This window comes from Meles meles, chromosome 2, assembly GCF_922984935.1.
Source record: "Meles meles chromosome 2, mMelMel3.1 paternal haplotype, whole genome shotgun sequence".
In the NCBI taxonomy this organism is placed as follows: Eukaryota; Metazoa; Chordata; class Mammalia; order Carnivora; family Mustelidae; genus Meles; species Meles meles.
Window position 1 is genome coordinate 110,229,556 of NC_060067.1, and position 25,846 is coordinate 110,255,401.

The 25,846-nt window shown below is 37.3% G+C and overlaps 1 protein-coding gene across 3 annotated transcripts; it reads left to right on the plus strand.

Moving 5' to 3' along the window:
• Positions 1-15,044: 15,044 nt before the first annotated feature.
• LOC123937108 (alcohol dehydrogenase 6-like) lies at positions 15,045-24,146 on the plus strand. Of its 3 annotated transcripts, none has more exons than XM_045997690.1 (3): positions 15,045-15,132; positions 23,698-23,861; positions 24,026-24,146. In XM_045997690.1, the coding sequence occupies exons 1-3, from the start codon at positions 15,078-15,080 to the stop codon at positions 24,038-24,040; spliced, it is 234 nt and encodes a 77-aa protein (XP_045853646.1). In that variant the 5' UTR covers positions 15,045-15,077; the 3' UTR covers positions 24,041-24,146. The 3 variants fall into 3 exon arrangements, with proteins under 3 accessions (XP_045853646.1, XP_045853645.1, XP_045853644.1); XM_045997689.1 differs by having other exon boundaries at positions 23,698-23,900; positions 24,026-24,143; XM_045997688.1 differs by lacking the exon at positions 24,026-24,146 and having other exon boundaries at positions 23,698-23,933.
• The last annotated feature ends 1,700 nt before the right edge of the window (positions 24,147-25,846 follow it).

The following is a 25,846-nucleotide window of genomic DNA, read 5'->3' on the forward strand; positions in this document are numbered from 1 at the left end:
TGCAAATAGATTTCAAAAGAAAGCCAGGGTAGCAATACTTATACAGGATAAAAATAGACTGTAACAAGAGACAAAGAAGGACACAATATAATCATAAAGGAGACAATCCAAGAAGATATAACAACTATAAACATGTATGCACCAAACATGGGAGCACCCAAATACATAAAACTGTTAAGAACAAACAAAAAAATGATAAAAACACAAAAAGAGTAGGGGAACTTCACACCACACTTAACATTAACGGACAGATCATCCCAACAGAAAATCAACAAGGAAAGAGCGAATTGGAATTACACTCTAGGCCAGATGGATTCAACAGGTATATACAGAATATTCCATTCTAAAAGAGCAGAATACAAATTCATTTCAAGTGCACAAGGATCATTCTCCAAAATAAATCACATATTAGGCCACAAAACAAGTCTCAGAAAATATAGAGATCAAAGTCACATCATGCATCTTTTCTGACACAGTGCTATGAAACTAGAAATCGATCATAAGGAAAAAAATCTGGAAAGACCACAAATATATAAAGGTTAAATAACATGCTACTAAACAGTGAATGGGTCGACCAGAAAATCGAAGAAGTAAAAAATTAGATGGGAACAAATGAAAATGAAAACAGATGGTTGAAAATCTTTGGGACACTGCAACAGTGGCTCTAAGAGGGAACTTGGTAGCAGTACAGGCCTACCTCAAGAAGCAAGAAAAATCTCAAATAAACAAGGTAATCTTATATGTTCATTAAAGCTAAATGTAAAGCTTTACCTTTATCCCTGTTACATTTAACTTCATTAGTTCGGGCCAGTTATTGCAACACATTAACAGCTTTTTGAATCTTGACTTTGCTAATGTACTAATATGATTCATGGATTTGATGTTATTAATTAAAGCATTGAAATGACAGACTCTAGGACAGAAACTTTAAGAGGTATATGTGCCAAAATGTAGGCACTACCATGTTCCCAAAGTAGCATTACCCATGGTATTTTCAATCTAGTAACAGCCCAAATGTTTATCAGTTGTAGAACAGACAAATTAATTATGGTATATTTACAGAATGGAGGACTGTACAGGAAGGAAAATAAATGAACTACTGGAAGAATTACTTTAAGGAATCTCACAAACTGATGTTAAACAAAAGAACCCACATACAAAAGAATATATAGTGTATTTTTATAAATTTGAAAAAAAGATGAAACTCATTTATGATTAGGTATCAATATACTGGTTATATTTAGGCAGAAGTTAGTGGTTGAGAAAGTGTGCAAGGTGGGCCCTTGAGATGCTAATGAAGTGCTTCACTTCTTGACCTGGATGATTCTATGAAAGTGTTCACTTGGTGATAATTCTTCAAGCTGCATACTAAGGGTTTGTGAGTTTTCTGTATGTTTCTTACATGTCAATGAAAAGTTTATTTTATTAAAAAAAAAAAAAAAACCTAACCTAGAGGAGCTAGAAAAGAACAAACAAAACTCAAAACCAGCATATGGAAGGAAATAATAAAGATTAGAGCAGAAATAAATGATACAGAAATTAAAAAAAATAGAATAGCTCAAGAAACTAGAAGCCAGTTCTTTGAAAAAATTTTCAAAATTGATAAACCTCTCATCAGACTCATGAAAAAGAAAAAAAAAACTAAAATAAAATCAGAAAAGAAAGAGAAGAAATGACTGACCACAAAAATACAAAAGATTGTAAGAGAATATTATGAAAAATTGTATGCCAAAAAATTGGGCCTCTAGAAGAAATGAGTACATTCCTAGAAACATATAACCTACAAAAACTGAAAGAGGTAGAAATAGAAAATTTGAAGAGATCCATTACCAGAAATCAAATTTAATCAGAAATCAAAAAATGGCCAACAAAAAAGTCCAGAACTAGACAGCTTTACAGATGAATTCTACCAAATTTTTTTAAAGATTTATTTATTTATTTGAGAGAGACAGCATGCAATGGGGAAAGGCAGAGGGAGAGGGAGAAAGAGAATCTTTTTTTTTTTAAGATTTTATTTATTCATTTTAGAGAGAGAGAATGAGAAAAAGCATGAGAGGAAGAAGTCAAAGGGAGAAGCAGACTCCCCACGGAGCTGGGAGCCCAATGCGGGACTAGATCCCAGGACTCTGGGATCACGACCTGAGCCAAAGGCAGTAGCTTAACCAACTAAACCACCCAGGAGCCCCAACAGAGAGAATCTTAAGCAGATTCCCTTTGAGCCCAGAGTCCAGAGCCGGATGCAGCGCTGGATCTCACAACCCTGGGATCACAAGCTAAGCCAAAACCAAGAGTCGGATGCCCAACCAACTGTGCCATCCAGACACTCCTCTACCAAATATTTAAAGAAAAGTTAATACCTGTTCTTCTCAAACTTTTCCAAAAAAATAGAACAGGAAGAAAACTTCCTAATTCATTCTATGAGTCCAGCATTATTCTAATATCAAAACTAGATAAAGATACCACACAAAGAAGAGAACTATAGTCCAGTACCTCTGATGAATATAAGTGCAAAATTCCACAACAAAATGTTAGCAAACAGAATCCAAAAAAAAAAAAAAAACCATTCACCACAATCAAGTGGGATTTATTCTTAGTATGTGAAGGTGGTTCGATATTCACAAATCAATCAATGTGCTATATCACATCAATAACAGAAAGAATAAAAACCACATGATCATTTCAAGAAATGCAGAAATAGATAGAGAAAAAGCTTTTGACAAAGTACAACATCCATTCATGATTTAAAAAAAAAAAACAAACCCTCAACACAATAGCTTTAGAGGGAATAAATCTCAAATAAAGGCCATATATGAAAAGCCCACAATTAACATCATACTCAATGGGGAAAAACTGAGCACTTTTCCCTTAAGGTCAGGAACAAGGCAAGGATGTCCACTCTCACCACTTTCATTCTACATACAAATTGTTAACTGTTTTGAATACTTTATAAGGTTTTTGTTTTTGTTTTTTATTTATTTGACAGACAGAGATCTCAAGTAGGCAGAGAGGCAGGCAGAGACAGAGGAGGAAGCAGGCTCCCTGTTGATCAGAGAGCCCGATGTGGGGCTCTATCCCAGGACTCTGGGATCATGACTTGAGCAGAAGGCAGAGGATTTAACCCACTGAGCCACCCAGGCGCTCCACTTTATAAGGGTTTTTTTTAAGTATTCTATACCTTCAGATCTGAGAAATATTCTATTTCTTTATAATTTCTGGACTTTTTGTTTCTTCTCTCTTTAAAATTATAATTAGCTGCCTAATATCCTTGTTGTTCCCCTTAATTTTTTTCCTGTCATAATTTCTAGGGGCTTTGTTTGTTTTTTACCCTTTATTAGATGATTTTCATCACCATCATAATTGTTATTATTTTGTAATTTTAGAAGTCACGTTTTAACTTTCCAAGAATGCTTTCTTCTTTGTTCCATTTTCATAGCATCTTCCTATTTCAAAAAATTAATACCATCTGTATCCTCTCTAAGCACATACATAAGGTTATTAAAAACTCAGTCTTCTTCTATTTGCTGTACCTTTTGTGTGTGTGTGTATTATTGTTCCTTATAAATGATACTGCTAGATTATCTAAAAATATGCTAAAAATAGATAGTATTTTTGAAAGATGTTTATTTATTTAATTCCAGTATAATTAACGTATAGTATTATATTAGTTTCAGGTGTACAATATAGTGATGCAACAGTTCTATACATTACTCAGTGCTCATCAAGATAAGTGTAGTCTTAATTCCCTTCACCTATTTCACCCACCCACTCCCACAGTTTGTTCTCTGTACTTTGTTCTCTATAGTTAAGAGTCTGTTTCTTGGTTTGTCTCTTTTTTTCCTTTGTTCATTTGTTTTGTTTTTTAAACACATATGAGTGAAATCATATGGTATTTGTCTTTCTGTGACTGACTTACTTTATTAGCATAATACCCTCTAGATCCATGCATGTTGTAATGACAAGATTTCATTCTTCTTAATAGCTGCATAATACTCCATTGTGTGTGTGTGTGTGTGTGTGTGTGTGTGTGTGTATGCTGCTAGTTATGTATTTTATGTGTGGTGCATTCTGGTTCAAGAATGAATGACTAGGCTGATTATAGGTAGATGTTTTTCTTGTGTAGGTTAATATGCTTCCCCATTAGCTTTTCTCCTGAGTGAAAGGCTGCCCAGAACTCTATGTAAATGTGTGTATGTGTATGTGCATTGTGTATGTACACTGTGTGTGTGCATTGTATGTGCATTGCTTTAATATCCATTTCCAAGGAGGGATCTCTTGCAAACCTTGGGGGAATCTTCAAGCCTAACTTCAGAGGAAAACTAGGTAGTTTTGTACCTCCCAATATAGTAAGGGGAGCAAATAGAAGTAAGGGCTTGTAGAAGGGCATTTGGCATTATTTTCCTATCACTGCTTTTCTAATACTACGAAGTTACTCTGAGGTTTATTCTACCTAATGTGATGGCTAACTTGAAGCTTAGCTTTACCTATGTTCTTCATGGTGTGAGATCAAGAGAAGCCAGCTAGAGAAGGGACAACCCCACAATCTCAAATAAGGTCTCTGAGAGAGGAGAGGTTGTTCACTGAAGAGACTTCTACAAATTGTCTCAAATATATACTCACCAAGAATGGTGAGCTTAAGAAGATGAGATATCCCTTGACACCAAAGTGAGATCTATCCCTTCAGAAGTCTTAAAGCTCTGAAAGATGGCTGAGGCAAATGTCCATCAACAGATGGATGGATAAAGAAGATCACACACACACACACACACACACATACACACACACACATTATTCAGTTGTAAAAAAGAATGAAACTAGCCATTTGCAACAACATGGATAGAGCTAGAGAGTATAGTGGGATTTACTTCTGGGATGCAAGGGTGAGTCAACATTCAAAACATAATCAACATGATATATCACATCAATACAAAAAAGCATAAAATCACATGATCATTTCACTAGATGCAGAAAAAGCATTTCACAAGGTACATCCATGCACTACAAAAAAAAACAACAACAACAACAACAACAAAAAACCAACACCTTACAATTCAGGTCTAGAGGGAACATACCTAACCCTAATAAAGGCTTTATATGAAGAATTCACAACCAACATCATACTCAATGATAAAAAACTGAGATCTTTTCCCCTAAGATCAGGAATAAGACAAGGATGTCCACTCTCACCCCTTCTATTCAGCGTAGTACTGGAAGTCCTAGACACAGCAGTTGACAACAAAAAGATATAAAAGACATCCAAACTGGTAAGGAAGAAGTAAAACTCTCACTATTTGCAAATGACATGACACTATATATAAAAAAAAAAAACTAAAGATGTCACAAAAAAATAACTACTAGAATGGATAAACTAATTCAGTAATGGATACAAAATCAATGTACAGAAATCTGTTGCATCCCTATAAACTAATAATGAAGCAGGAGAAAGTGAAATAAAGAAAATAATCTCACTTATTATTATACCAAAAACAACAAAATATCTAGGAATAAACTTAACCAAAGAGTCAAAAAAAAAGTCTGTACTCTGAAAACTATAAAACACTGATAGAAGAAACTGAAGATGGCACACACAAAAAAAATGGAAAGATATCCCATGGTCATGGATTGGAAGAATAAATATTGTTAAAATGTCTATACTACCCAGAGGAGTCTACATATTTAATGAAATCTCTATCAAAATACCAACAGCATTTTTCACAGAGCTAGAACAAACAATTTTCAAATTTCTGTGGAACCACAAAAGACCCCAAATAGCCAAAGCAATCTTGAAAAAGAGAAGCAAAGCTGTAGCCACCACAATTCCGGACTTCAAGCTACATTACAATGCTGTAATAATCAAAACAGTACAGATACTGGCACAAAAACAGACACATAAATCAACAGAACAGAATAGAAAATCAAGAAATAAACCCATGATTATGTGGTCAATTAATCTTCGACAAAGAAGGGAAAAAAATCCAATTGGAAAAATTCTCTTCAACAAACAGTATTGGAAAACAGGACAGCAATGTGCAAAAGAATGAAACTGGACCACTTTCTTACACAAGACACAAAACCAAATTCAAAATGGATTAAAGTCCTGAATGTGACACCTGAAACCATAAAAATCCTAGAGAACACAAGCAATAAATTCTTTGACATAGGCCATAACAACTTCTTTCTAGATATGTCTCCTGAGGCAAGGGAGACAAAAGCAAAAATAAACTACTGAGACTACAGCAAAATAAAAAGCCTCTGCACAATGGAAGAAACAATCAACAAAACTCAAAAGCAACCTACAGAATGGGAAAAGATATTTGCAAATGACATATCCAATAAAGGGTTTTAGTATCCAAAATATAGGTATATAGGTATATACATATGTCAAAATGTCACTCTTCCCTTCAGATATTAACTAGCAAACTGTGCAAAAACCCATACAAAAATAAAAAATTTTGACTAAAAATGACAAAGTAGCCAAATTGTAACTGGTTATTTTTGTTCATATCTTAATTAATAGATAAAATGATGAGACTAATGATGCCATACACCCAAGAGAAACTGAAAAACTTTATTACTCATATAATGAGGTTTTCTGGCAGGAAGAGAGCATACTCTCAACCAGGACCAAAAATGACACAAGAGAGCAAGTTGCAGTGATTATCTTTGGCTTTTATTGTGGTTAAGATGTGAGACTAGGGTAAGAGTTCCATAGGGCTTCTGTTCCTTTAATCTAGTTGAATTTGAACTTAAGTCATTATGGAATCCTACATGGCCAGAAAGTCTGAGGCTGATAAGAGAGGTAAAATTTCTACTGACTGCCATCTTCAAGAGCCTAATATTGTGTATTATAAGAAGAGAAATCAGTAATTTGGTTACTACCAATAATGTCTGTAAACCTGGGTGATAGAGAATGTCTGGATAAGTCCTTCATTATGGCTTTAGCATGTATACATCCATATGGGGCCTTGATTTATATTTTTGCACATCTGTGTGGCAAGAAATAATCACAGTCCTTTTCCTCGGAGGAAACAATCTTGGATAAGAAATAGTTGCTGCCATTAGTCAGGCCAGATGGTCACATCATTGACAAGAGCATGCAAATCTGTAAGAAAGTGCATATGGAGCCGACTGCTACCCAGGACATCCTCTGTTACAAAGATGACTGAAGTTCAGCCAATTGTGCTGACCCTTGAGTCCCATCCTTTACAGAGATGTTCAGTGTACAAAATGAAAATCAACAAATCTCTTTGGAGCTCTGTATGTGTGATGATGGCACAGCCATCTGCAAAATAAACAAACTCCTTTTGCTGTTCATTCAGTTGATTCCTAGGGGCTCCCCATGTAGCCAAGGGGTCCAGGAGATGGATGAATTCCCCCATCACCATGGCATTTGTCAAGGGACTAAGGATAGAAGGCCACCTCCTCTTGCAGGTGGCATATGCCAGAGGACCCAGATCTGGCCCTATCCTGCATTATGCCCATTTTCATTTTGGCAAGGAGGATTTAGAGGTCATGCCATGCTTGTAGGGTACTGCTTCCATGACACAGGCTTAATAGGCAATTTGGTATAGAAGGTCATAGACTCAGGGCCTCTAAAAATTTCCCAAAAGAAAATAGTATGTGGTCAGCAGTTATCACTCTAATGGCATAAAGTATGGGATTTAAGAGGGCAGGCTCTTATATCAGAAGACATTATTATGTAAACCATTATGGTACATTGTGTGGCCTGCAGCTTGAGGCTGGTTAGGGAGGTGGACAATTTATGGCCATCACAAGCAGACAAGAGATTCCAGGAGGCAAGAAAGGAGGTTGTTAAGGCCTCTGCAAAAGGAGTCTTATTGGGCATTGATGGAAATGCCTCTTATACTACAACTTAAACAGATTCTAGAGCTTTGCTATGGAGAGTCCTATTCAAAGTGGGCTGATTTTTCAAGTAACAGTGTAAATTAGCTTAAACAAAACTTGTGAATGAAGGATATATTGCCTCTAAAGTCCAAAATAGCCTAAAAGATGCTCAGCTTGTTTTAACATTATGGGTGCTGAAAGGGTCAGTAACACTTTCTTGACAGTATGAGGGATGGAGAGGCCCTTGACTGATCAAATAACACCCAAAAATGTTACTGAAGTAGTGGGGTCTGTTATTATGTGTGGGGCAATGACCCATTCCTCTTTGTGTGCAAATTGGTGAATATTTGGATATCCTTAATGAGTATCTCAAATGAATTTCAGAGGAGAATGTCATTAATGTAATACCATACCCATGTTCCTAGAGAAAGGGTAGATGTAGGTAAGAATTTGCAGGGGGGCACCTCGGTGGTTCAGTCAGATAAGCATCTGCCTTCAGCTCAGGTCATGATCCCAGGGTCCTAGCATCAAGTCTCACATAGGGCTCCCAGCTCAGCGAGGAGTCTGCTTCTCCCTCTCCCTTTGCTTCTCTCCCTACTTGTACTCTCTCTTTCTCTCTCTCTCAAATAAAATCTTAAAAAAAAAAAAAAAGGATTTACCTACAGGGATTTTGATCAATGGCAGGACTATTAAAGATAGAATAGACAGCTCAAGGCTGGTAAAGTGATATTGTGTCCCTTCAAAGGGGAAGGTAAACCACAACTAAAAGGCTGTTGAAATGGCATGGAACAGAATACACTAGTCAAATCTATAAGACCAAAATATTTTCCAGTTACTAATTGCATGTTGTCTTTAATTTCAATGATATTGGTACAGGGGCCTTAACGGGTATGCTCACGGCATTTGGGTTGTAGTAATCTGCCATGAAAACCCATTCATTCCTGCCAGGTTTGAGAGTAGGCCAAATGGAACCATTAAATATAGAAATAGTGGGAATAATCATCCTTTCTCTACATAGGTCTTTTATAACGGGTTTCAATCCTTAAAAGCCCCATTCTAATTTATATTGTGCCATATTAAGTATTTCAAGTAGGGGTATAAAAGGTTATTTTGTCAGGGCAATTTTAAGTACCAAAGATTTAATTTAATTTAATTTATTATTTGTTAAACCAGAGTGTCTATGCCTGATACCTCCATACCCAAGAGATATTTGAGGACAAGGAGCTATATAACCATGGGAAATTTACACAAGACAATAGCTCTGAGAGTTAAAGTAAAAAATACTTAACTTTCACCTGTTTTATATTTGCCAACTCCCCTAAGAGTGTAGGGTGTGTTTTATTTCAATTTAGTGAGATCTCCATGAATAGGGAGCCTTGTTTAAATTCAGGACAATCCACTTTGAGCTCTAGTATTAAGTTCAGAAAAGTTTGCCATCTGGTGCATCTCAGTAGATGTTAATTTAGAACCTACATTATATGGGCACAAAAACTTTTTGGTATTATTTTCTGTTGTATAAACTTTTTAGGAATTTTAGATTTCTAATCAGCTCAGATTGTGGATGTCTTTTTTTTTTTTTTTTTGGTAGTGATTGGCTATACTTTGAAGGAGTTCTGTATATTCTGTTGATATTTATAGGTTCCTTCCTCCAGAGTCTCAAATCTGCATTATTAGGGTTAGGGGACTTGCTCATTACAATGGCTGCTCTGTATGGGGTTAAAGACACCCTGACTTAAGGTTCAGTTGACATCTTGACTGAGCCATGGGTATCCTTCCCTATAACCCTGAGAAACAGGATCTTTGTTAAGGACAGAGAAGTAAGCAACAGTCACCACATAGGGTCTTAGTGAGTAAACTGTTTTAGGAGTGTGGACCTCACATACCACATGGTGACTATTCATCCTCCACATAAGCAACCACCCAAATGACCTGTACATTGAACACAGCATCAGTCTTTCTCCTGAGTTCTCTATACAATGGCATCAACATCTGGCTGAGATACACAGTCATCATCACAGAATAAGAATCATTTCCCTGATCCTAGCATCTGCCATGGCTTATCCTAGAATTGAAATGCATGATTCAATCTGAGATATACAGGTAGGTCTGGGCCAAGATGCACAATTCAGGGCCAGGTTAAGGAGGACTCCAATTTCATTTCCTCTCCCCAAATGGAAGTTATCAAAGCTTCTGACTTAGGACAGTTAAATCTGTGACAGAGACTCCACAGGACTCAGCAAATGCAACAGCAGGCAATAGCTCAAAGTTTGCCAACAGAGTTGCAGCATACATATGTTGTATACATATGTTTATACATTGTATACATATGTATACATATGTTGCGACTATGTTGCAACATAAGCTTGCCAGCATAGTTCACAATGCATGCTAGGAAGCAAGCAGCAGCTCAGAGCATGTACTCACCAGCTGGTAGCAAAACAAATCAACAAGTCAAAGCAAGAAAAGATCTCCCAGTGGCGGTGGCCATTGCTGACAAAATGTTGCTTGCTGCAGAACTGCTGTTGTCACACACTTTATTGAGATGGGATGGACTTCTTGGCCAAAATCCCATCAAGTATGGACAGATGATGTCACATGTATACCCAGAAGGTATGAAAAGAATTCTTTTTAATTTTTAATCTTTTATTAACATATAATGTATTATTTGCCTCAAGGGTACAGGTCTGTGAATCACCAGTTTTACACACTTCACAGCACTCACCATAGCACATACCTTCCCCAATGTCCATAAGGTATGAAAAGATTTATTGTGGGGGCACCTGGGTGGCTTAGTTGGTTAAGCAACTGCCTTCAGCTCAGGTCATGATCCTGGAGTCCCAGGATCCAGTCCCGCATCGGGCTCCCTGTTCAGCAGGGAGTCTGCTTCTCCCTCTGATTCTCCACTTCTCCTGCTCTCTCTCACAAATAAAAAATTTAAAAAAAGAAAAAGGAAAGAAAAGATTTATTATTAACATAATGAGGCTTTCTGGGGAGAGAAGGCATGCTTTCAAGCAGGATCAATAATGGCTTGAGGGGCGCCTGGGTGGCTCAGTGTGTTGGGGCCTCTGCCTTCGGCTCGGGTCATGATCTCAGGGTCCTGGGATCGAGCCCCGCGTCGGGCTCTCTGCTCGGCGGGGAGCCTGCTTCCTCCTCTCTCTCTCTCTGCCTGCCTCTTTGCCAACTTGTGATCTGTCTGTCAAATAAATAAATAAATCTTTAAAAAATAATAATAATGGCTTGAGAGAACACATTTTTGACAGGCTTTAACCTTTATTGGGATTAAGGGGTGGGCCAAGATAAGGGCAGACCAGGGCATGTGGTCTGAACCTTCCCCCATCATCAAAGGAGAGAGTATGCAGCATTTCTGATAATATGCGGGGCAAGAAGGGAAAACAGATGGGTAAAGGCTTAAAAGCACTCAGCAGCCAAACATGAAAAATGGACTCAGACTCTCTTACTAGGATTAAAAGCAGAATGTCTAGAGGGGAGTATATGTCAGCATTCCTTGGGGTGGCAGCCGGAGGCCTTCCATCTACTATGCTCCCCACAGCAGGTTCTCTTGAAGAGATCTGAAAATTCACCTCCGCAGCCACCTAGTCGACCCCTTGCACCACATTTATTTCTCTTTGCGTGATCAGAAGCAGCTCCTCCGTGGTTTCCACGTCTTTCTTCTTGAGGAGAAATTAAGAATGGAGATGATAGTTGGATGACCAGAGACTCCATCTCAGGGCTGCAACTACCACTCACTGTGTCCCTCTTCTCCATCCATTCTAAATGTCCTTCTCCCTTAGTTATGGCCTTAGCAAGTCTTAGTGAGTTACCTGGTGGTGGAACCTGTCATTATCTATGAAGGATCTGAGCACTTGTTTGTAATTCTTTTTTTTTTTTTAATTTTATTTATTTATTTGTCAGAGAGAGAGAGAGAGAGTGAATGAGCACAGGCAGAGTGGCAGAGGGAGAAACAGGCTCCCTGTAGAGCAAGGAGCCCGATGTGGGACTCGATCCCAGGATGCTGGGATCATGACCTGAGCCGAAGGCAGCTGCTTAACCAACTGAGCCACCCAGGCATCCCTGTTTGTAATTCTTGATGAAAAATTATTTTCTGAGGAAACAGAAATTATTTAAAGTTGACTCAAGAAATAAAAAATTGAAGTAACCAATTATGGAGGGAAAACTTTTTGCCTAGAATGCTTTCCTCCCAGAATGCTGCACTGCTGCCTCCTTCTGGTCAGTCAGGTCTCAGTGTAGTTACCATCTCTACAAAGAAGCCTTCCCTGACATGGTATCAAGCACTTCACCCTCAAGTGCTACCCCAACACCCGGTTTCATAGCACTTACTCTACACAAGATTATTGATCTACGTACTGACTGAGGCACTCAGGCACCCCTACATGAAAAGCCTTCTGTTTTGGCTTCGCCGATTGGTGCAATAAGGGTACAAAGAACAAGGCAGGGAAAGAAGCATAACTCTATTATTTTCAAGAGACACCATAAAACTTGGATTGTTTGCTTCACATCCTATAAAACACAGGGCTTTTTATTCTGATTTTGTGTTCTTTAAATACCAGTATAAATAACACAGTGTTATAATATATATACTGCCAAAGAGAGTACATAACATACAGTGTTATATTAGTTTCAGATATATATATTAATTCAACAATTCTGTACAGTAGTCAGTGCTCACCAGGATAATTGTATTCTTTTTTTAAAATTTTTTATTTTTTTATTAACATATAATGTATTATTAGCCCAAGGGGTACAGGTCTGTGAATCGCCAGGTTTACATACTTCATAGCACATACCTTCCCCAATGTCCATGGATAATTGTATTCTTAATCTCTTTCATCTATTTCACTCACTCACCTCCCTCCTGGCCACCATCAGTTTGATTGATTGATTGTTTGATTGATTGACTTTAGAGAGAGAGCACAAGTGGGAGGGGCAGAGAGAGAGAGAGAGAGAATCTCAAGCAGATTTGTGCTGAGTGCAGAGTCAGACGTGGGACTCATCCCCCAACCCTGAAACCAACCTGAGCTGAAACCAAAAGGTGGACACTCAAGTGACTACACCATCCAGGCATCCCTTCTTTATATATTTAAAAGTCTTAATCTTTTTCTTTTTTGTTCATTTGGTTCATTTCTTAAATTCCACATAAGAGTTTCTTCAATTCCATAATACAGTATTTGTCTTTCTCTAACTTATTTTGCTTAGCATTATACCCTCTAGATCCCTCCATGTTATTGTAAAGGCAAGATTTCATTCCCTTGGCTGAGTGATATTCCATTGTATATAGAAACCAGTTCTTTATCCATGCATCTATCAATGGACACTTGAGTTGCTTCTTCAGTTTGACTATTATAAATAATATTATAATAAATATAGGGATGCATGTATTCCCTTGAATTAGTGTTTTTGTTTTCTTTTGATAAATACCCAGTAGTGGAATTACTGGATCATTAGGTAATTCTACTTAAAAATTTTGAAGGAATATCCATACTGTCAGCGACAGTGGCTGCACCAGTTTGCATTCTCACCAAGATCACCCAAGGAGATCTTTAAAAAACAAAGGAGACTCTGTGACTCCCTTGCTTAAAATTTTTACTGGCCTCCTGCTACTTTTGGAACCCAATCCAAGTTTCTCACCACAAGGTTTTCATCCTTATCTCCTCCCCACCCCATCCAGCCTCAGTTTGTGGCAACCACAGCTGCCTTCTACTAGTTCTTAATCATGCAAACTCCTTCTGTCTGGGTGTTATTGCTCCGCTGCTGTTCCTTACACCTGAAACACAGAATTTTTGTCAGTCACTGTTATTCTTTCGATCTCAGTATAAAAGTTCCTTCTTCAGTAACACCTTTGCTCACCACTCTACCTAAGGTAGGTTCCTCCAACTATTCCTTCTTCCTGTATCTTTTTCCCTCACAGTAATTAACAAAGGCTATATTTTCTTTGTTTATCTGCTTACTTGGTTATTACCCTTCCCTCTCATTGAAGTCCCACTGGGGCCAGGACCCTGCCTCTTATTCATCTTCATCCCCACCTTCTAGTACAATGGCTGGCATACAACAGGTGCTCAGTAAAGGTTTGTTTTAAGAAATAGAGAGAAAGAATGAACATTATAAATGTTTCTTCCATTTCCAACTATCTTTCCACTTTTGCCAATTCTGTTACCTCAATCTTTTGTTTCCTTTTCCCTGGATTTTCTTCTATTTCCTGTTTTCATAGAATATATTATATTGGAGTAGAACATCCATTTTTGCCTTTTTATTTCAGCTTTTTCTTACTGCTCTTTCTCTTCTTACTGTTTTTTACATATAAGAATCAGTGATGAGATTAAGCTTTCTGGCACACTTCTTTTTCTTTTCTGAAACTTTCTCAATAGCAACTCATCACTGAGCTCTCCTACTTTTTCTTGGGTTTTCATATGAATAAGACTTCCCCCTGAAGGAAGATGTAGGCTCTATAATGATAGAATTTCTTTTCTAACTCAGAGGGTGCTTTGTTGAGTTCTGGGCAAGTAAATCTCCAAAAAACTGAGGGAGGTCATCAGCAGTACTTTTTTTTTTTTTTTAAGATTTTACTTGTTATTTATTTGACAGGTAGAGAGAGAACACAAGCAGGGGGAGCAGCAGACAGAGAGAGAGGGAAAAAGAAAGCAGGCTTCCTGCCGAGCAAGGAGTTCTATGTGGGACTCAATCCCAGGACCCTGGAATCATGACCTGCGCCAAAGGCAGCCACTTAACCGACTGAGCCACCCATGTGTCCGGATCGGCACTGTTATGCCCAAGTTTTTACGTCTAAGAGACCACCAAGGAGCCAACACTGATGCAATCACACGAGGGTTTATTTGACAAGCTTAAGCTTGGGCCCAAGTTTACCTGACACAGCAGAGTAGGGACTTGGACTTCAAACCAGGTTACAGTCAGAGTTTTTACAGGCAGAGTAGGGGTGGACTCGGCAGTAGGTGATTGGTCCAGACTGCTAGCCCTATGTTCCTGTTTTTTTCTGACATGATTTATTACAGCGTTAAGCTATCCTGTTCCTGATTGATCTTTGGTATGGCATGTTGTTTTCGAAATCTTTGGTCAGCCTTCCTTGAACCAGGGGTAAATGAGTTGGGTAGGTGAGGACAAAGGGCATGTTAAAAAGGGCTGTCACGGTAAAGACTGTCAGGATATTGGAGGCCTGGTATTTGTCAAGCCACGACTGTTTTTCCCTCTAATGAGGCACTAACATGAAGACAATTGGGAGTTTCCTGGTGGAATGTCACATATCAAACATCCTTGTCAGTGAGTTTTAGGTTTAGAAGAAATTTAACTTTATTTACATTTCCTTCTGCCTCAGCCTCCTTCAGTTTATGGAGGGGAGGGTGACATTAGGGCTTGAGGAACTGAGTTGTTTGTCTCTGGAAGTTGGGCTATTGAAAAGATAGCTTCTTTGTTGTAAATCACTAGGACATTTATAGACCGAGGGAGACTCCTGTCTTGCAGGATTGTGATCTCTGCAAGTTAACTATTTGTTTTTCTTTTAGGGCAGCCAGGGGTGCCTGAGGAATGTCACACATGTTACCGAGGGGAGTGGGTGGAGAGGGGGTGCAGTGTGCCAGCTTTTGCTTTGTCCTCAGCCAGCCTTCTGCTCCCTCATCAGGCACCACTTTTTAAAAACACAATAAGACTCAGGTATGCTGTGATTAAAATATCAAAAAATTCCAAATCAGTGGATCCTAAAACTGTTACAACCCTACAGCCTTCCAAATTTAATTAACCATATACTTTTTGTGTAGAAATTCTATAAGAATAACATATGTTCTCAAAATCATGCAGAATAATTTTCTACAGATAACTCCCTGTTAAGATAGAGGAACTGGGATCATTTATTTGGTAACATATCTCTGCACACATTTCTGTTTCATAACAATTCAATAAGACTGTAATTATGAAAAAGGAATACAATTTCAGCTTAACATTAAGCTCTATTCCCCCTGGTGACAGAAATTCTTTTGATGAAGACTATAGCCAGAAATATGGTTAAATATTTTTAAAGACCATTTTACCAGAAACATTCACATTGTGGATTTTGTTTGCTATCTTGTTTATAACTTAAAGATATCCAAATACCTGAGAAATGAACCCAAAAGATGACTGAAACTTTTGATTCAAGACCTAGCACATTTGTTTTGCTTTGCTCTAATCTTCAGAGCTATGTATCATGTTGACAAGCCCCAGATTTCTTATCTGTTCTTTTAGCATTAATAATTTATTTGTTGCCATGCTTGGAGCTAAGAATAATGTATGTCTTTTTTTTTTCTTTCATCATGATTAGTGTACTCTTTAATCCACATCACCTATTTCACCCATTCCCACACCCACCTGCACTTGGGTAACCATCAATTTATTTTCTATACTTGAGTTTGTTTCTTGTTTTTTCTCTCACTTTTCCCCCTTTGTGTTCTTCCATTTTTCAATTTCAATTATTTTCAAATAATTTTCAATTATTTTTTAATTTAAATTCAACTAATTAACATGTAATGTATTATTTGTCTCAGGTTACAGGTCTGTGATTCATCAGTCTTACATAATACCCAGTGCTCATTACAACACATACCTTTCTCCAATGTCAGTTACCCCATTTCTCTAACCCCTTTTCCCTCCAGCAACCCTCAGTTTGTTTCCTATGATTTAGAGTCTTTTATGATTTATCTCCCTCTCTGGTTTTTTCTTGTTTCATTTTTATTTCCTCTCTTCCCTTATGATCCTGTCTTGCTTCTTAAATCCCACCTATCAGTGAGATCATATGGTAATTGTCTTTCTCTGAGTGCCTTATTTGCTCAGCATAATACCCTCTGGTTCTATCTTCATCACTGCAAATGGCAAGATTTCATTATTTTAATGGCTCCTAGTTTTGTTATCTCCTCCAATGGTTTTTTTGTTTGTTTGTTTTTGTTTTTAATTTCTATGTCATTGATTACAGCTCTGATCTTTATTATATCTCTTCTCCTGCTGCCTTTAGGCTTTATTTACTGTCCTTCTCCAGCTCCTTTAGGTGTAGCGTTAAGTTGTGTATTTGAGACCATTCTTGTTTCTTGAGAAAGTCTTGTATTGCTATATACTTCCCTCTTAGGACCACCTTTGAGGCACCCCAAAATTTTTGAACTGTCGTGTTTTCAATTTTTATTTGTTTCCATAATTTTTTAAAATTATTCTTTAATTTCCTGATTGACCCATTCATTCTTTACTAGAATGATCTTTAACCTCCATGTATTTGAGTTCTTTCCAGCTTTCCTCTTGTGATTGAGTGCCAGTGTCTAAGGACTGTGGTCCAAAAATATGCAAGGAATGATCTCAGTTTTTCAGTGCCAGTTGAGACCTGATTTGTGATCCAGAATGTGATCTATTCTAGAGAATGTTTCATGTGCAGTAGAGAAGAATGTGTATTTTGTTGCTTTAGGATGGAATGATCTGAATATATCTGTGAAGTCCATCTGTTCCAGTGTGTCATTCAAAGCCCTTATTTCCTTATTGATCTTCTGCTTAAATGATCTGTCTATTGCAGTGAGTGGGGTGTTAAAGTCACCTACTATTATTGTATTATTATCAATGTATTTATTTGATTTTGTTATATAATTAGCTGCTGCATGTTAGGGGCATATTTACAATTGTTAGATCTTCTTGTTGGACAGACCCTTTAATTATTACAGTGTCCTTCTTAATCTCTTAATACAGTCTTTGGTTTAAAATCTAATTTGTCTGATATAAGGATTACCACCTCTGCTGTCTTTTGACGTCCATTAGGATGATAAATTTTTCTCCATCCCTCACTTTCAATCTGGAGGTGTCTTTGGGTCTAAAATGAGTCTCTTGCAGACAGCGTATTCATGGGTCTTGCTTTTTTATCCAGTCTGATACCTTGTGTCTTTTGATTGAGACATTTAGCCCATTTATATTCAGAATAACTAATTGAAAGATATGAATTTAGTGTCATTGTATTGCCTGTAAAGTGACTGTTCCTGTATATTGTCTCTGTTTCTTTCTGGTCTTTGTTACTTTGGGGCTCTCTCTTTGCTTAGAGGATCCCTTTTAATATTTTTTGTAGGATGGGTTTGGTGATCACAAATTCTTTTCATTTCTGTTTGTCCTGGAAGCTTTTTATCACATCTTCTATTTTCAATGACATCCTAGCTGCGTAAAGTATTCTTGGCTGCATGTTTTTCTCGTTTAGCACCCTGAATATACCATGCCAGTCCTTTCTGGCCTGCTAGGTTCCTGTGGATAGGTCTGCTGCCAATCTAATGTTTCTACCCTTGTAGGTTATGGACAAAGCTTTTAGGATTTTCTCTGTCTCTGAGATATGTAAGTGTCACTATTATATGATGGGCTGTTGACCTATTTTTATTGAGTTTGAGGGGGATTCTCTGCACCTTCTTGATTTTGATGCTTGTTTCCTTCCCCAGAGTAGGGAAGTTCTCCACTACAACTTGCTCCAATATCCCTTCTCACTCACTCTCTCTCTCTCTCTCTCTCTCAATCTCTCTCTCTCTTCTTCTGGAATCCAAATTATTCTAATATTGTTTTACTTTAGGGTATCACTTATCTCTTGAATTCTCTCCTCATGATCCAGCAGTTACTTATGTCTCTTTTTCTTGGCTTCCTTATTCTCCATCTTTAGTCTTCTATATCATTAATTCTCTCTTCTGCCTCACTTATCCTAACAGTTAGAGCCTCCATTTTTTATTGCATCTCATTAATAGCCTTTTTTATTTTGACTTGGTTAGGTTTTAATTCTTTTATTTCTTCAGAAAGGGATTTTCTTGTCTTCTATGTCTTCTTCAAGCCCAGTCAGTATCTCAGTATCTTTATAATTGTTATTCTGTACTCTAATTCTAACATCTTACTAATGTCCATATTGATTAGGACCCTGGCAGTCAGTACTACCCTTGTTCTCTTTTTTTGAGGCGAGTTTTTCCATCTTGTCATTCTGTCCAGTGAAGAATAGATGAACAAGAGAACAAAATACTAAAATGGTAATAACAACCCCAGATAAATATACACTAAAGAAGTCAGAAGAGATCTGAAACCAGGGATTAAAAAACGGAGTGAAAGCATATAATCAGACAAGCAGAATAGAGTAATACACTGGATTCTGTGTGTATTTTGGTCTGTTTTTCAGAAAACTAGGTCCCAAAACTATAAAGAAAGAAAAACTTTATATATATATATATATATATATATATATATATATATATATATTTAATTCCATATATATATGGAATTAAATACAATGAAAAGATAGACTGTAACTGTAAAAATGGCTATTAAAAGACAAGAAACAATAAAAGAGAAAGGAAACAAAACAACAGCAACAAAAAAAGGAAGGTATATAAACAGACACATGAACAGAACAGAGCAATACTCTATCTCCTGAGTGTACTTTTGTCAGTTTATTAGAGGAAACTACACCTCAGAATTATAAAGAAGGAAAAACTTATATATACAAAAATAAAATTAAATATATTGAAAAGACAGAATGTAACTGTAAAAATGAAAATTTAAAAGGTCTTAACAAAACAAAACAAAGAGAGAATATGATCCAATAGGTGAATAGAACATATTTTCTAGATTTTCTTTTCTAGCCATACACTAGAATTTGGGTGTATTTTGGTCTATTAGAAGAAACTGCATCCCAAAATTTTAAAGAAAGAAAAACACAAAAATAAGATTAAATACAATAGAATGTAACTGTAAAAATGATAATTAAAAAAGATTTTTAAAAGGGATTGATAAAATAAGAAATTGGTTGAAAAAGGAAAGAATAAAATTTTAAAAGAAAAAAAATTTTTTTAATTAACATTGAAAGACTAAAGAATCATGGTGAAAAAGCCTCACCTGTGACCGAGTGTTTTTCTTCCAGGCACAAGACCCTGTTTGAATCTCCAGACCCTGCAGATTCCTGGCATGCTCCTCTGCTGCTCCTCCCAGGGGGATGAAGGAGGGTCTTGCCTCTTCTACCACTAGTTGGGCCCTGCTCAGACAGCAGTGACCTGACTGTGCCACAGTTCTTGGTTTATGGTAATCCTGAGCTGAGAGCCCACTCCTGGATTCACTCTTTACAGCCAGCTTCCCCACTCCAATGCCTGGGAGTTCTGCTGCACTCAGACACCCCTGGGCTTCCTGTGACCCCAAGGATCCTGAGACCACACTGTCCCAGCTGGGCTTCTGTCCTCACTTAGCAGCTTAAGTGACCTCCCTCACTGTAGCCAACGTCTAAAAGTTCTGTTTGTATTCCACTGCTATATCACTTGCCAGTAGCCAGCTGATGGAGGCTCCTTCCCCTTCCACAGTCTGTCTTCAGATATCGCCTCAGACTCATTTCACACCTCCTACCTTGCAGAAAGCGGTCCTTTTCTCTTCACAGAGTGACAACTATTCTTTTCTTTGATCTCCAGTTGAGTTCGCAGGTGTTCAGAATCATTTGATGGCTATCTAGCTGAATTCCTGGGACCATACAAAATTAAGGGCTCCTATTCCTCCACCATCTTGGACTCTCCCCTGTTTGTTTTGTTTCCTAAATTGCACATATGAATGAAATCAAATGATATTTGTCTTTCTCTGACATATCACTTACCATTATACTCTCTAGCTCAATCCATGTTGTTACATAGCAAGATTTCATTATTTTTAATGGCTGAATAATATTCCATTGTAATATATACACCACATCTTCTTTACCCATTCATTTTTTGATGGACGCTTGGGCTGATTCCAAACTTTGGCTATTCTAAATAAAGCTGCAGTAAACATAGAGGTGCATGTATCCCTTTGGTGTTTTTGTATTTTCCCAACAAGAGCCCACAGGGTTATTTTTTCCTCCATAACTTCACCAACACTTGTTTCTTGTGTTTTTGATTGTAACCATTCTGACTGGTGTGAGGAGACATTTCACTGTAGTTTTTTCACTTCCCTGTTGATTAGTGATGTTGAGCATCTTTTCATGTGTCTTGGCCATCTGTATAGTTTTCAAAATACAGATTTTTCACATTCTTGGTTAAGTTTATTTCTAGGTATTTTATTCTTGGAATAAATATTCTTGGAATTTGAATAGGACTGTTTCCTTAACTTCACTTTCTTCTACTTCATTATTACTGTACAGAAATGTAACAGATTTCTTTAGATTGATTGTGTAATCTGTGCCTTTACTGAATTCATTTATCAGTTTTAGTAGTTTTTTGGTAGAGTCTTTTGTATTTCATAGTATTTGTACTTCGTAGTACAAATAGTATTTGTAAATAGTATTTGTATTCATATTTCATAGTATTTGTAAATAGTAAAACTTTTACTTCTTCCTCACCAATTTGGTGCTTTTTTTTTTTCTTGTCTGACTATATGGCTAAAACTTCCAGTATTGTGTTGAGTAAAAGTGGTGAAATGTCTTGTTTGTCTTGTCTTGTTTCTCATCTTAGAGGAAATGTTCTGTTTTTCACCACTGAGTATTTCACCACTGAGGAAAGGTTCTGTTTTTACTTGTGGGTTTTTCATAGATGGCCTTTATTATGTTATGTTCCTTTATTTACTGAGATTAATAAATAAAATTTCCCATATACCCAAGGTATTTTTCAAATTTCTGCTTCTACGCTGTATCTCAATGGGCTTGTGTGTTATGCTGCATCTCTAAGGGCAAGGACTTGGTTTCTTATCACCCTCTGGCTCTTCCAAAGCCAAGCCAGCTGATTTTTAAAGTTTCTAATTCCTAATCCCCATTAATTGTAAAAACTCACAAAGTTAAGAACCCCTGGTTTTCAAAGCCAAATGTTATGGGGATTCTTCTTGTGAGTGTGTGTCCTCCCTTCCTCAGGTGCTAGGTGGAGTCTGCTCCTCTCTCTTCTCCATACTGACTGGAGTGGTGTCCCTTCCTTTTGTGGTTTATCTCATGGCTTTGTTTCCCAACCATGTCTCCACCATTTCTATCACTTTCAGTTAGCTATGGCGACTGTTCTGCTAGTCCTCAGGTGTTTTCTGGGTTATATACACTATTATAGGTATTATGCAGGTGCATCTATAGGTCAAGGTGAGCTTGGGATCCTTTACCATCTTCCCAGAAACCCACAGAGCTCTTCTTGGCAAAGAGCTAGAAAATACTTCAGTAGTGTTTGTGATATTACAGAGGCCTTGGGAAAAGTATAGAGACAGAGACAAACTAAGTGTTTTGGTCCTTTTTCTGAAATAGCTATACTATATGGACATAATCATAACATGTCAAATTTATAGCCCAGGATTTAAAGAATATATTCTACCTCTAGTGTAGGAAATACTTATTTCACTTCTCTGAAAGATCAAATTTTATGACAAGGCATTTCATCTCCAATCATCTAATCGCCATTCAGATTCTGTCTTCTAGGCTCTGTGGTTCTAACAAGCACATCCTGAAAAGTGAAAAGATAATAGCTTTGCCTATGATTTGGAGCAATGGGGAAGGTGGAGTCATAGAGAGTAGTGGAGAAAGTGTAACCAGTGTGAAACCAGGTAGACAACTGGGCAAGCTACAGTGTCAACCCAGTAAATTCTCCCTCCGTAACACTCCCTGACATTTCCCTCAAACCACCATAAACAGAACCAAACTCATCACATATTCACTAAAAATTTTAATGTATTCACACACTAGAAATAAAAAATGAGCAAACTAAGATTCAGGATCTTCTAATTTTGTATTTGACTAAAAGGACCCAAAGAAAAAGAATCATTCTCCACTCATTTTCATAGAGATTATCTCTAATTTACTTATCCCAAATCAAACTAAAAATTATATTTACAACATATTAAAAGTATGTATGATTAAGGGCTTTTTTCTACACCCACACACATCATACACTTACTCCCACACATATATATGATAATTCTTTAAGTTGCCTAAAGTAGGCATCATCAGTAACAAAGTTTCCTCTAGAATTTATAGTTACTTCTTCTGCATTGGACACAATTAATATTTCAAACACCTTTCTAGCTGCTTTACATTACCACATGTTATTCTAACAACAAGCATATGTCATAGATATTCCCATTTTGTGTATGAGAAAATAGAAGCTTCAGCAAATTAATAAAATTAGTCACTTGATTTAGCTACTTAATGGCACGGCTAGTATTAAAACACAGGCTGCCTTCCCTCAAATTCTGGGCTCTTTATAATACCTCAGAATGAGTATTAATTCTAACATTAACACTAGAGTATTAGTTAATTCTTTCAACAACTACTTGTTAAGCACATACTAGAAGCAATGCTCCACTAGGCTCCTCGGATAGTACACACCCAAACAGACAAGTCTCATACCACAGATTGTGGCGTCATTCTGAAACTTAACTAGCTCTCGATTACATTTGAACGTCAATATATTAGAGACAAATGTTCGATTTTTATTCGAACATTATTGAACAAAATACAATTGTATTTTGAAGGTCCATTGCATTGACACTGATTTATTTCCATTCCATTGTGAGATGATAATTAACTTCAAAAAATAAGTACTATCTTTACAAGAAAATGGTGATATTTATTACAAATAATTTCCTATCAATAAATACAGTGTTCATTGCATTTAATTCCTCCCCTAACCTGGCAATCACTTTCTTGTTCTTCTTTCCTCAGGAGATAAAGTCTTAATGTTCCTTCCTCCAGAGTGCGAGAATAAGGCTCCAGGTTGCTCCACAAGGGCAATTTATGCTTGAAGAAAAAGTTAGTTCTGATTTCTCTGACCTCTTTTCACCCAATTTGCTTTCATCAGTACAGGTATTGACTAGGAGCTAAAACCTGATATTTCTCTGCTTGTCATATTACCTATCTGTGAAACAGTATTCTTTCTCCCACAGGACTAATGTTAGATGGAACCAACAGATTTACCTGCAAAGGAAGGAAGATTTATCATCTCTGTGGCACTCGCACACTCACTGACTATACTGTCATGTGTGAAATTGCAGTGGGGAAAACTGATGCTGCTGTTCCCATGGATAAAGGCTGGATCATAAGCAGTGAGGTGCCTAAAGGCTTTGGAGCTATGTTTAACACTACAAAGGTTAAAATGTTCTTTTGTGTAGTTTTTCAGTGACTCTAACTACATTCTGGGAGCAATACTGTCAGACTGCTTCTTCCATAAGAGATAACACTACAGTGGCTTTTTTCTTTTCCTATTAAACACAGGTGCACCACCTTTGAATAACTTATAGAGGTTTATCTTCTGAATTTGAAGGTCACCTTCAGTCCCCCATTGTCTTTGGGCTCAGAGGAATCGGCTCAGCCATAGTCATCCAGGCAATCTGGCATCCAGGCATCCAGTCACCAGGCATCTGGTGCTTCTAGGATCATCAGGGTGGACATAAATGATGGAAAATTTCCCTGGAAAAGAGCATTAGTGGTCACAGATTGTCTCAACCCTTAGACCTTCAAGAAGCCCATCCAGCAGGTGGTGGTGGAAATGACAGGTTTGGGTGTATACTTTGCCTCTGAGGCCATTGGAATCACTGATAGTATGGTATGTGGTTTTAGGGCACAGTAAGAGGGAGCTGCCTCTCAACATATGAGTACACATTAAATTAACTTTATGAAGACATGAAACTATTATTGTTTTGTTTGAAATTACTATTGTTTTTAATGAGTATTTCTGAGCACATTTTTAAAAAATTTTTTAAGATTTTATTTCTTTATTTGACAGAGATCACAAGTAGGCAGAGAGGCAGGCAGAGAGAGATGGGGAGAAGCAGGCACCCTCCAAGCAGAGATTCCGATGTGGGACTCAATCCCAGGACCCTGAGATCATGACCCCAGCCAAAGGCAGAGGCCCAACCCACTGAGCCACCCAGGCACCCTTTCTGAGCACATATTATGCACCTTGCATGGTGTAAAGATATTTACATACTCTAGCCCATTTAGTATTCACATCACTTTACAAGTTAAATATTGACATCCTCATTTTAAAGACTGAAAAACTTCATTGTAATTAAGCTTGTTGCTTGCCTAAAATCTGACAGGGGGTGTACAACATGTTTATTCTATATTATTTTTCCCATACAGCTACCCTGAAATTATGTTTTAGGATTGTGAGTTAGAAGAGTTATAACTAGGGTTTACTGAGATGCTAATCAGGTTCATTTCCGAAATTAGGCCAGAGTCCTGCCATCTGCGCTATAGAGTATGTATGATTACTGGAGTAGCACCCTCAAATTCACAACTCTCCTTGACCTAATGCTGATTCTCTCTGGGAGAATCCCAAAAGGTAACATTATGGGAGGCAGGTCTTTGACTTTACATTGCCTTTTCCAGAAATCTGGACCGGCTGCATTCCCCTTGGCAAAAAAGAAAAAAAAAGAGAGAGAGAGAGAGAGGTCGAAGAGGTTGGAAAAATACTCCTCTATGAAAGGAAATAGAAGACAATGTGTTAAAATAGGAAAACACATCTTTACCTTCCCACAGGCATTTATTACCAATAGGAGCAAAAACAGATTAATATTTTGACATTATGAGTAAGATATAGAGTAGTTGCATTTCAGAAAGCTGACATTCCATAATTGGTGGGAGTCATCTCCTGCCCCAATGTCACTCTCCAGCACAGGAAAAGACTAGAAGAAAATCCCCCTGTGTTGACTGCAATTCTTATCTTAGCAATCATCCTAAGTTTGCTAGTTAAGAATGAAATAGACAGCTCTAATGTGGTATGTAACTTGAATCCCTCTTCCCCAAACAACACCTCGAGATTCCTTTCACAAAATCTCACATTTACATCCAGTATTCTTCAGACCATTACTCTCCATCTTGGAAAATTTTCTGTAGTGATGAATATGTTCTACAGCTGTATTGCCCACTTCAGTAGCCACAAGCTGTATGCAGCTACTGAACATGTGAAGTATGTCTAGTACAACTGGAAAACAGACTTTTAAATTCTAATTTTAATCAAATTAGAACTTCAGTAGCCACATATTGCTAGTGGATACCTTATTAGACAACACAATTGAGATTCTTTTGTTC

What these genes read in the sequence shown, in the direction of transcription:
- LOC123937108 (XM_045997688.1), top strand. Translation starts at nt 15,078, where the DNA reads ATGAAGACAATTGGGAGTTTCCTGGTGGAATGTCACATATCAAACATC. An exon ending in CATATCAAACATCCTTGTCA is followed by an intron (nt 15,133 to 23,697) that starts GTGAGTTTTAGG and finishes TTTCTCCCACAG; the next exon opens with GACTAATGTTAGATGGAACC.